The sequence below is a fragment of the Dryobates pubescens genome, chromosome 23, assembly GCF_014839835.1.
Source record: "Dryobates pubescens isolate bDryPub1 chromosome 23, bDryPub1.pri, whole genome shotgun sequence".
NCBI classification, from domain to species: domain Eukaryota; kingdom Metazoa; phylum Chordata; class Aves; order Piciformes; family Picidae; genus Dryobates; species Dryobates pubescens.
In genome coordinates, this window is record NC_071634.1 from 8,726,674 (window position 1) to 8,739,212 (window position 12,539).

General features: G+C 49.6%; 1 protein-coding gene across 4 annotated transcripts in view; it reads right to left on the bottom strand.

Annotated features, from left to right (window-relative positions):
* The window catches only part of FGFR3 (fibroblast growth factor receptor 3), a 63,337-nt gene that overhangs the window by 40,650 nt on the left and 10,148 nt on the right, over positions 1–12,539 (bottom strand). For all 4 annotated transcript variants that reach the window (XM_054172396.1, XM_054172395.1, XM_054172393.1 and 1 more), the window contains exon 3: positions 49–312. In XM_054172396.1, the coding sequence (XP_054028371.1) occupies positions 49–312 (264 nt within the window). The remainder of the gene's footprint in view (positions 1–48; positions 313–12,539) is intronic.

Consider the following 12,539-nt stretch of genomic DNA (forward strand, 5'->3'; position numbering starts at 1 on the left):
ATGTGAAAAAAGCAAAACAAAGAACCCCAGCCCCATGATGTCACCCACCTGTGACTCTGACTGTGAAGTTTCCCAGGACCTCGCTGGAATGCCGTGGCTTGCAGCTGTACAGCCCCGAGTCATCGTATGACACATTGATTATCCTCAACAGTTTTTGTCCAATGTGAGTTCTGTTGGTAGGTGCAATCCCAATACCATCTTTAAACCAGAAAACAGACACAGAAGAGCCTTGGGTGTTGCAGGAAAGTTCAATGGTATCTCCACTTCCAAACACCAACTCTTCCAGAAAGGCGGTCTCGCTCCTCAAGTATTCTGCAAAGGGAGGAAAGAAATGGCAATGAGTAAGTAAGAGCACTTCAAAAGGAAGTGTATCTTACAGTTGCTCTGCTGAGGCTTCCATGGGCCCAGAGTTCAGCCTTGCCTGACCCAGGCACAGGCAGTAAAGCAGGAAAAAGGCTGCACACACTGAAGCCAAGTCTCTGGCTGATCCACAAGGATGGCTTCAACATGACCATCCCCACCAGCTAGATCACCACAAACAGCATAGACTTCTATGCAGGGTCACCAGTGCTGTGTGAGGAGGTGATCTGGCAGAAATAAGCATGTGCTGAAGAGTTCAGTTTAGTCTCTGGACCTAGACTGGATAGTAGGGAAAACTTCATCCCTGAAAGAGTGGTCAAGCATTAGAAAAGGCTGCCCAGGGAGGTGGTGGTTCTATTGCCCAGTCAGGCTCCAAAGGACCCCTGCTCCCAAAGGAAACTCTCAGATAGGATCCAACTGATATCAGCAGCACCTCTTCAAATCCACAGCAGACACAGGTCTAAGTTACTGGGGACTTGACTCCTGATAGGGTTATAGCAGCCCACTCCATCACCTGCAGAGCTGGGATCAATGTGCCTCAGCTTTGATGGGCTCTGAAGAGAGGAGGAGGCAATCTAGGTGGTGAGCTCCCAAGGCAGGGCTAAAAACTCAACCATTCATTAGTTGAGCCAAGAATCACCAAGAGACAGACACTTCTGATGGAGATCAACATTTGCAGCACTATCACTGCTGCTCATAGCAAATACTCCAGAGAGAGAGACAATTTCTGAGCTGTTCAGAGGAGTGAAAAAAGCAGCAACTAGCTGGGAAGCACCTTCCACAACAAGGAGCAGCTGGCCCAGCAATGCCAAAATGCTCTTGTATGCATTCACTTATAAGGATAAGATACTTCATCTCCAGAGCTGCTTGGCTCATCCCAGCAATAACTCACTTTCTGGGTGGTTCACAGCTCCAAGAGCTGAACTGTGTCACTATTTCCATCAGATGTCTGCTCCTCTTGCACATCAACTCTGCTTTCTGGCTGAGCCTGGAAATGTTTTATTTTGGGTTTGATGCAGGCAGCCCTCAAGAACTGCAGGAGGACATGCAGTTATGGAATCATTGCCCTTCTCTGGACCCACTCCAGCACCTCAGTGTCTTCTTGGTAGCAAGGGGCACAAAACTGAACCCACTGTTCAAGGTGTGGCCTCATCAGTGCCCAGTGCAGGGAGACAATCCCTTCTCTCCTGGCCACACCAGGGCAGGATGCTGTTGGCCTTGGCCCCCTGGGCACATACACTGGCTCGTCTTCACCTGGCTGTCAACCCCCACCCTCCCCCCAGATCCTTCTCTGCTGGGCAGTTTCCAGTCACTCTGCCCCAAGCCTGAAGCATTCATGGGGTGGCTGTGGCCCAAGTGCAGCACCCAGCCCTTGGCTTTGTTAAAGCTCATACACTCAGTGGGGGGTGGTTTGGGGGGAGCAAACTTTTCCTAGAGAATTATCAGAACAATCACAAGGTTCAGTTCTGTCAGATGCAGCTTTCTTCATAAACAAGAGATTAGGGAAAAGCAGGGGGGAGGGAAATCTCCAGTGTTTAGCTTGGCTCTCCCCAGCAGTGTGACTTTGGAAGAGCCTCTGGAATGGAAAAGCAGATGTTGCAAATCTGCCTTATCTAGGGAGCAACTGTTGACTCTGTTGTGCAAATCCTAATTTACATCTGCATGAAAGGTTTCAGAGATTAAATGGCATTCAAGGAGGAATATTAGCTTTTCTCCCTCCCTCCAGCCCTCCTTTGAATGGATTTACTACTGGCAATTAGCTTTCTGTTCCACCGGCCAAGTAGAAAACAGGATTCATCAGGGCTCTACAGTATCCTCCTTTTAATGGACTCTCTTTCTCAGATCACCCAATTCAGCTGCTGAGAGTTAGGAGAACTAAATTGTCACAAAGCTCAAATAGCTACAAAAAAAACCCCCCACACACTCTGGCCAGGAGGATTTCCCTGTAGCACTTGGAAAGCTCTGACTAGAAGGGGGGGGGGGGGGGGAAAAGAGAACAAATCCAAGGGGTGTCCTGGCTACACCTAAAAAAGCCTGGGAATGTAAACCCCAAGAGACACAAAGCTCTGGTTGCTGCTGAGAGCCCAGAACTTGTCCCAAGGACAGCATTCAGCTGGGGCTTTGCTGGCTGAAAAGAACAGGCAATGATGGGGAGTGTGTCCTTAAAATCATGCCATCATAATACCTTCCCTGGCTCCCCCCAGCTCAAAACACCCAAGAGGGAAGCAACCACCACCCATATCTGACCACCTCACACTTCTGCACTGTTGTTTTTTCAGTAGAAGCACAAGACTCATATGAAAGGTCCTCTACTTCATCAATGGTCCCTAAAGACAGGGAGCAGTGGAATGGAGGCCTGACAGCATCAGAAGATGTTTAGATGAGGAGCTTAGGGACATGGTCTAACAGTTGTGGATCAGGAGCTACTAGGTTACGGTTGCACTTGATGATCTTAAGGTCTATTTCCAACCACAGAATCACCAAGTTTGGAAGAGACCTCAAAGATCATCAAGTCCAACTTGTCACCCAAGACCTCATGACTACTAAATCATGGCACCAAGTGCCACATCCAATCCCCTCTTGAACACCTCCAGGGATGGTGTCTCCACCTCCAGGAGATTCTATGATGCTCCATCTCCTCTGAGAGCTCCTGGCTCCTGCTGAAGCACCTCTAGGATGCCTGTGCCAATGGTTCCTGCTCTCTCAGACACAGAAACCTTTACTCAAGAGGAGGGCAGCAATAAGCTGTATCAGATCTCAGCAGCCTACACTCCAGCTGGGGATGACACCACTGCCAGGCTGGCACATGGGTGAGTGCAGCCCTGCAGCTGCTTTGCCCACCTCGCCTCATTGTGATGGGCAAATGTGGTCAACCCAGACTGCTCCCTACTCAAGGCAGTGTGATGGGACACCCATGGGGCTGATCTGAGGTGAAACACAAGGCTCTGCTGATGTGTCATCTTCTTGTTGCCTCTGAAGAACAGTGGCCAGCTTGGCCCCAGCTTTTGCATAGCACAGCAGGGGCATCCCAGCTTCATCTCAACAGCCAGATCCCACCACAAAACAGCTGAGGTTTTACATCTCTGCTCCTCAGGCCTGAGGAAGTCCAAAGTGCCTCACCACCCTCGTGGGGAAGAATTGCTTCCCAAGGTCTCATCTAAAGGAAGGCATCAGCCCTCATCCTGTGGGCTTTGAGATCACATGGCACCAGAAAAAAATTTGCCATGGAGCTTCAGCCTTTCCCCTTGGGTTCACAGCTATGCAGCTCCCAAATCCCAGCTCCTGTGCATTTCCCTTGCACTTTTGGTGTGCGCTCCTCTAATCTTCACTTAATGCAGGCAGCTGGCTGCAAATACCCCTGAACAATGACTTTAATCCTAAGTATCCTGAATTCCACCCCCCACCTTCCTCCCCCCCACCAAAAAAAAAAGTGAAGCAAACAAATGAAAAGCACAGCCTCATGACAGCTCGCTGGAGCAATCCAAGCCATCCACTGGGCCAAAGGAGCAGAAAGACACAATGAGCTAAATTTTGCCTGCTTTGCTAATTAAAAACGGAAGCTCCCCCAGTCTGGAGCCAGGGTGGGGAGGTTGGGGAGGGTAAGGAGGGGGAGAACTTTCATTCTATTCAACAAAAACCCCCCAAACCAACAACCCAGCTTCCAACTGGGACCATATTCACTCCCCGTTAATTGTCATTCCAACTACGAGTGTCCTAGTTTCCAAATGAAAACTCCTCTCCAGTGCAGCCAGTGAAAACCAACACCAGTTTCCAGGCATTAAACAAAATTTATTGATTGCATTTTCCCACCCACTAAAACTTTAATAAGCATTAAACCTCCAACTCCCAGCCCTGCTTCCTCCCTCCACCCTCTCGCCCCATAAAAAGGGGGTCAGGGCTCCTCTAGATGGAGATTAGGACTTAATGTTTGGTATTTGTTTATGAGCCTATCAATTGCTTCTATTTTAGGAAGGGGGGAAAACACATCTAAAAAGGAGGGAAAAAAAAACACCCCACCCAAACCTCTTGTACATGGATTAAGAAAGGGCAAAGGTTTAGGATAGTTTGGGTGGGTGGGTGTGGGGGGGTGTTCTTCCATCTGATTGTGGGGTTTAGAGAGATGAGAGATCATGTTCATGTGAAGGCAAACAAGTAAATAATCCCCTGTTTGAAAGTTCCCCTGGAGTTATACAAAATGGCATTTTTTTCCCTCAGTAATAAAGAGACAGAACCTCAGCTCTTCCCTGCCAGCTGTTCTCAGATGGGTAAAAGGAACAAAAAACTAAGAGCAAGCAGTAATTGAGGGGCCACTCTGTCTGCAGGCTTAGGGGAGAAAACAAAGGTCAAGCATGTGAAATCCAATCAGTGAATCACAGAATTGTTTTGGTTGGAAGACACCTCTAAGATCATCCAGGCCAACCATCAACCCACCACCACCACCATGGCCATTAAACCAGGTCCCAAAGTGCCACGGCCACAGGTTTCTTGAACATCTCCAGGGATGGGGACTCCACCACCTCCCTGGGCAGCCTGTTCCAATCCCTGACCACTCTTGCAGCAAAGAAATTTTTCCTTATCTCCAACCCAAACCTCCTCTGACACAATTTCAGGCCATTTCCTCTCATTCTATCACCTGGATACTATGGGAAGGAGACCAATCCTCACCTCACTTCAACCTCCTTTCAGGGAGTTGTAGAAGGCCAGAAGGTCTCTCCTCAGCCTCCTCTTCTCCAGAATAAACAACTCCAGTTCCCTCAGCTGCTCCTCACCACCCCAGCTTCTCCACACCCTTCCCCAGCTTCATTGGCCTCCTCTGTACCCACTCCAGCACCTCAATGTCCTTTTTGGAGTGAGGAGCCCAAAAGGGAACCCAGTATTTGAGGTGCAGCCTTGAAATTTAAAGGTCAGTGCCAGGAAAGCTTCAGATTGGAGATTAGGAAAAATTTCTTTGCTGCAAGAGTGGTCAGGGATGGGAAGAGGCTGCCCAGGGAGGTGGTGGAGGCACCATCCCTAGAGGTGTTGAAGAAATGCGTGGCCATGGCACTTTGGGACATAGCTTAATGGCCACGGTGATATTCGATTGCTGGTTGGACAATGGTCTTAGAGGGCTTTTCCAGCCAAACCAATTCCATGACTAAGGCTAGAAATCCATATCTGGGCATCAAAATGCACATAGCCAGATTCTGAGAGTGCTTAAGTGATTCCAAAGCACAGCCCAAGCTGGCTCCACATCTTTCAAAAGAGAGGCTGCAATTTCAGCGCCTCCAGCCAGATCTATGTGCCAGGTACCCAAGCAAGAGAAGTTGAACAGTAATCTCCTTTGGGAAGGCTGATCTGCTTTAATCTCAGGTTGGGAATGACAAATGGAGATCTTGTTCTGCAGAAAGCAGCTCTAACTAAAGCTGTAACACCCTGCCCTCGTGCTAAGCTCACCTCTTATCCTCCAGCATGACCAGAGTTGGGAGAGATGGCAAAAGAAAAGGGAGATGTCAAAAATTCTTCCATTTCTCCTCTTTCAAGGAGGCTGCTAAAGGGATTAGACAGCTTTGAGTTCACTGCTCTGGTTCAATCAACCTCACAATATTTTTTCAGCTTGTTTGACTTGCTGCTTCTCCCTAGCTTTGTGTTTCCACCTTTCTGCGTTCAGCTCCCACGCTCAGCGCTGGGTCCTGTGCTCCTCACAGGAAACTTGGGCCATTCTTTATTTGGATTAGGTCTACAGAGTGATAGGAAACAGACTTGGAAAACAAGCCCTAAATGAGCAGGACTTAGTGGCTTCCATGCACACACACACCGAGGGCATCACAGCACCCGACCCAAACGGGGTGGGTTATCATTTCCAGCAGCAACAGCAGGGCATCAGGTTCACCACAGCAGACCTTTTAATGGTCTCCTCAACCATATCTATTACAGCAGGTTTGGGACTGCATGTCACAAATTAAGGGAGAGTTCAGGGAAGTCATGCGTGTCTTGGTTCCCACTCCCTCCAAGCAGTTTTAGTGCTCCCAGAACCATCATCTTCTACCAACTCTGTTAGGCTCTGGTAGAAGCAGGTTGGACACCTCTCCACACAGGTATTTTAATGCTGCCAGAAGGCAATGCAGACCCTCTACAGAGGGCTGCTTCCAGTGACCAGCAGCAGGACGTGGCTGCTCCTACCTACAAGCCGAGGAACTTCCACAGCACTTTTGGACACCTGCCTCATCCCCTAAAATCTGATTTCCCCGGCTTTTCCTTTCCTTCCCCCACCACAAACACTTCTAAAACCTCCTTCTGTCTGTGAACAAGCATCCAAGGGAGGTGGACATGGTAGTGACCGTAGGGATGGTCATGGTGACAGGCAAGCCAAGGGAGAAAGAAAACAGCCACTTCTCTTAGGCAGATGGAAAATGAGGATGATACAAATTCAGGCCAGCAGCCACCCAGGGGCTGAGCTTGTCTGAAAGTCAGGCACTGAGGTTAATGATAGGTTATGGTTGGACTCAATTACCTTTAGGTCTTTTCCAATCAGACAACTGTATCCTTCTAAAGGCTCTGCTGTCAAAGTGCCCCCTCTGAGACAAGCCAGGCTGAAGGGTGAGGATGTGTGACATAGTATCTACACTGCATTTACTACAGCTCTGGAGAGTATTGACTGCATTTACACTGTATCCCAGCTGGGACGGAGCTGGGCGTGCGGGAAGGCGGCTTGACCCAGAATCTCCCGGGCTAACACCGGCATGCCACAACAGCACCATACACTCCTGTCCCTGAGCCAAGAGCCCAGCAGCCTGGACAGCCTGAAACACGTTTTTCTGCCTAATTAGAGATTTGAAGTGCCTGACACCAGGACCTCCCTCATTCTGCTCTCAACACTGATGCCTTTGGCCCGAGCTGGAATAAATGCTTTGCTCTTGCTCATCACTCACTAGGCTCATGAGTCTTTAACTCAGAAGGAGCTGGATGATGGATTTGTAGCAACTTTGGGCAGGGATGCAGAGAGGCCACCATCTGCTGCTTCAAACTTTCCTTCTTCCACCCCCCCTGCCCTGTAGTTAATCAGCTCTCAAACTGGGAGGCAGAGTTTCCTTGAATCATAGAATCAGAGAAAGGTAGGGGATGGAAGGGACCACTGAAGATCATCAAGTCCACCCCCCTGCCAGAGCAGGATCACACAGGAACACATCCAGGTGGGCCCTGAAGTCTCCAGAGATGGAGACTCCACAACCTCTCTGGCCAGCCTGCTCCAAGGCTCTGCCACCCTTAGATATTTGCAAGCATTAATGAGACCATCCCCTCAGCCTCCTCCTCTCCAGGCTAAACAGCCCCAGCTCTCTCAGCCTTTCCCCATATGAGAGATGTTCCAGTCCCCTCAGCATCTTCATGGCCCTGTGCTGGACTCACTGCAGTATTCTGTCCTTCTTGTGCTGGGGCACCCAGAACTGCGCCCAGCACTCCTTGAATTTCCTGGAATCATAGAATAGTTTTGGTTGGAGAAGGCCTCCAAGATCGTTGAGTCCAACTTGCAGCCACCTTTTCCCATCACCCCTGTGAAGGCTGAGGATGCAGCAGGGCGGCTGCAAAGGCTAAGTGCTGCCTGCAGGGCATGAAGCACCATTAGGGCTGGTCAGTGGCCATACTGTGCTCCCAGTCCTCAGGCTTACCCCACCCTTGGGACTCAACCCACCTCACAATTCAAGGAGGAGGCTTTCTGAGCTTTCTCTAGAACAACAAAATCATAGACTCATGAAGGATGGAGAAGCCCTCTGAGATCATTCAGTCCAACCATCAACACACCACCACCACTAACCCACGTCCTGAAGTGCCATGGCCACAGGTTTCTTGAACACCTCCAGGGATGGGGACTCCATCACCTCCATGGGCAGCCTGTTCCAATGCCTGTCCAAATAATCCCAATGCCTTCACAGAAAGCTGTGAAATCATGCATAACACACCAGCTCTACAAACCACTCCAGCATTTGTTTTAGCTGCTTCTCCAGCTGCATTCCCTCCCAGTTCCCCTTCTCAGTGCACCAAATCCCATAATTTATGCACCTCCCTTTAGCAGCACCCCTCCCCTTCCCCAGCTTCTCCATCAATCCCCAGCTTATTAACATAACTATTTAAACTGGACATGTTTTCTTAAACATTCTCCTGCTTTCATAAGCTGCCAAGTGACAGTTGTTTACTGTCAACAAGGCTGGGTACTCTGAGACAGGGAGAAATATGCCCTTTCAAAAAGCAGACACATTGGCTACCAAAAGCAGATTAAAATCTAGGGGGGTTTCCTCTTCTCCCACCCCAGAAATGCTTTACTTGTAGAGATGCAGATGATACAGATCGGGAGAGATGCTACGATGCCTAATTCCAATCATTCTTGCAATTAAAGACAGGCTCACAGAGGATTTATCTCTGGTTGCACATGCACCTAACCCCCTAATCTTCCCATTGCAACTGCTTCTTCCTCTTCACTTGCAGCTCTGATACCCCCCATCTCCCAAAGCACACCTTGGGCAATCAGTATGGTCATCTGGCCATGGCCACCAGCATGGTCATCTGGCACAGATCCTGCCACCAGCTAGACACACACACACACACACACACAAAACCAAACCCATAAAGAAAACCCCACAGCCAGCACTTGCCTAGGAGGAATTGCCTAGAGAAGTTAAAGCATTTTAAACCAAAATGAAATCACAAGCTAGCTCAAGACCTAGGGTCTCAAGACAGGCCACTGAAATACTTTGCTGGGAGGGAATTTTTTGTGCCTGCTGAAATATTTGGCTGGGAGGGAATTTGTTAGAGTCTTGCACATGAAAGAGAGAGAGAGATGGAGGGGAAAAAAACAACATCCCAGTCCTCTAAGCAAACTCCTCTCCTGCTCTGCCTGCCCATGCAGTGCTGGGAAAGCTCTTCTGTGGGATCTTGGCCCCACAGAAGTGAACCTGGATCTTGGTGGCCCCAGCCTCCCTGTGGCCTGAGCCCCAGCCTGCCTGTAGACCCCCTATAATGAGAAGTTAAACAATTCTGAGCCCGAATCAAACCACCAGTTAGTTCCAGACCTAGGGTCTCTGAACTGGCCACTGCAATATTTTGCTGGGAGGGAATTTCTCCCACAGGATCCACACAGGACTCGCACCAGAGTCACAGGAAGCCTGTGACTTCTGGCTGTGATGCTGCTGCCTGCTTGTATCAAAGCTGGAGATACAAAAACCAAGATGGGAAGCAAAGAGAGGTTGTGGAGTCTCCTCCTCTGGAGACTCAAATCCTGCCTGGATGCATTCCTGTGCAATCTCATCCAGATCCAGGAGAACCTACTCTAGCAAGGGGATTGGAGCAGATGATCTCCAGAGGTCCTGTCCAACCTCCACAATGCTGGGATTCCATGAAGGTGAAGGTCTGTGTAACAGCAGACTGAGAGGAATAGGAGACCACAGAGAGTATAAACCCAAGATGGGAAGCAAAAGGTCCATGTTCCAGCAGGGTGAGAGGACCAGAAGACTACAGAGAGTATAAAACCCAAGATGGGAAGCAAAAGGTCCATGTTCCAGCAGGGTGAGAGGACCAGAAGACTACAGAGAGTATAAAACCCAAGATGGGAAACAAAAGGTCCATGTTCCAGCAGGGTGAGAGGACCAGAAGACTACAGAGAGTATAAAACCCAAGATGGGAAGCAAAAGGTCCATGTTACAGCAGGGTGAGAGGACCAGGAGACCACAGAGTATAAAAACCAAGATGGGAAGTGAAGGTCTCTGTGTTAGAGCAGGTTGAAAAGAACAGGAGGCCACAGAGAGCCAGCTCCAGGGATCTCCCCCATGAAGCAGCACTGGGCATCTCCCCATCCCCCCCCCAAACCAGGGAGCCCCTTTTACTCACTGGAGTTTCCTCTGCTTGTTAAAATGTTTGGGTCATTAGAGAACTTCCCAAACAATCCCTGCTTATGCTAAATAGCTGCTCCCACCACGATCTGTGAAGGGCTTCAGCCTGCTCCCTTGGAAATCAATGGGGGCTTTTTAGCTTGGGATTCAATAGGCACAAGATCAGGACCTCATTATTATTTTTACAGGACCACAAGCAGCAGAGACAGCAAAACCCCCCAAACAAAGAGCAACAAGCCTCCAGCCCGGGAGCCAAACTCGCCACGAAGGATCTTTACAAGCTCTGCCAAGCATCCAAGGAAAATTAAAAATCCAATCCTTAGGAGCTTTTCAGCTTTTTGACAGGGAAAGTGTGAAGCTGATAAAGGCTGGTCTTGTCATTTTGCACCCAGGAACATCTCCCACAGCTTCCTTGTCCTCAAAATCAAAACCTTCCCAGACGAGTATTTTGCCTTCTCCGGGGGGAGCGAATAAGGGAGGAGGAGTTGTCAGCCCAGGGATACCCCATGGAGCACAGAGCAGAAAGAGCTTCAGGGCTTCACATAACCTCCTCTGCCCCACACCATGATGAGTGCCTCCAAAGTAAGTCCCTCAGTCACCACTAGCATCACAGGAGACCAGGCATGGAGACCATGGAATGGGCTGCCTGAGGAGGTGGTGGGGTCGCCGACGCTGGGGGTGTTCAGGGCGAGGCTTGACAGGATGCTTGGTTGTATGATTTAGTTGATTAGGTGGTGTCGGATGATAGGTTGGACACGATGATCTCGAAGGTCTCTTCCAACCTGGTTAATTCTATTCTATTCTATTCTATCTCCTGGGACTGGGGTCCTGCTGTGGGGACCATGTCTGCATCCGCCTCCACCGAGGCCAGGGGCCACCTGCTTTTTATGGCAAGGGCCTCTGGATGCTCTCATCCTTAGGAGCTTTCTCTCAGAGTCAAGTTCTCAGCTTCTTGCCTATTACTTTGCATTGCTCCTCTCTCTTGGCACCAGTGAGAGCTCACCTACACACCACAGAACCACCACCCTTTGCCCCCTAAGCATTACCCAGCTATTTTGCCGACTCCCCAGGTGAACTGCTTCCACTCCATTACTTCTGGGTACTAGCCCAGTCCTTAGAGCCTAGAAGAGGTTTGGTCTCCAAAACCTTACTGATTTAACTCCATCAGCTGAAACACACCAGGAGATTCCTTCTGAGCAGCAGCACCAGGTAGTCCAGGGCAATAAAAGCAGAACTACAAAACACTCCAAGACAAAAGCCTTAAACCAAGGTAAACTGACCAGGGCTGTCACACTGGCAGGTCTCTGCCATTTCATGGTGCACCATGATGGGTGAAGGGTCTGGAGAACAGACCTGGGACCTGGGGTTGTCAACCTGGAGGAAAGGAGGCTGAGAGGAGATTTTATTTATCTCTACACCTCTCTGAAAGGAGCTTGGAGCCAGGTGGGTCTCTTCTCCCTAGTACCAAGTGATAGAATAAGAGGAAATGGCCTGAAATTGTGTCAGGGGAGGTTTAGGTTGGAGGTTAGGAAAAACTTCTCTCCTGACAGAGTGGTCAGGGATTGGGAGAGGCTGCCAAGGGAGGTGGTAGAGTCCCCATCCCTGGAGGTGTTCAAGAAATGTGTGGACATGGCATTTTGGGACATGGTTTAATGGCAGGGGTGGTGTTGGGTTGAAGGGCTGGACAATCTTTGAAGTATTTTCCAACCAAACCAATTCCATGATCATCTGTTGCTTCCTTTCCCTAACAACCTTATACTCAAACAAAGGGATGCAGTGATGGCTTGGCTCCTTGGGCGAAAAAAGGGAGGGAAGAAAACAACCCAGACAACAGGCTACCAAGAGTCAGGTAGCTGCACATCTGCAGGGCAACACAGCTGGGGAGGGGTTTGGAGCACAATCCCTATGAGGAGAGGCTGAGGGAGCTGGGGTTGCTTAGCCTAGAGAAGAGGAGACTCAGGGGAGACCTTATTGCTGTCTTCAGCTACCTGAAGGAAGGTTGTAGCCAGGTGGGGGTTGGTCTCTTCTCCCAGGCAACCAGCACCAGAACAAGAGCACAGAGTCTCAAGCTGTGCCAGGGGAGGTTTAGGCTGGATGCTAGGAAGAAGTTCTTCATAGAAAGAGAGATTGGCCATTGGAATGTGCTGCCCAGGGAGGTGGTGGAGTCACCATCATTGGAGGTGTTTAGGAAGAGACTGGATGGGGTGCTTGGTGCCATGGTTTGGTTGATTAGATAGTGTTGGGTGATAGGTTGGACTCGATGATCTCAAAGGTCTCTTCCAACCTGGTCTATTCTATTCTATTCTATTCTATTCTATTCTA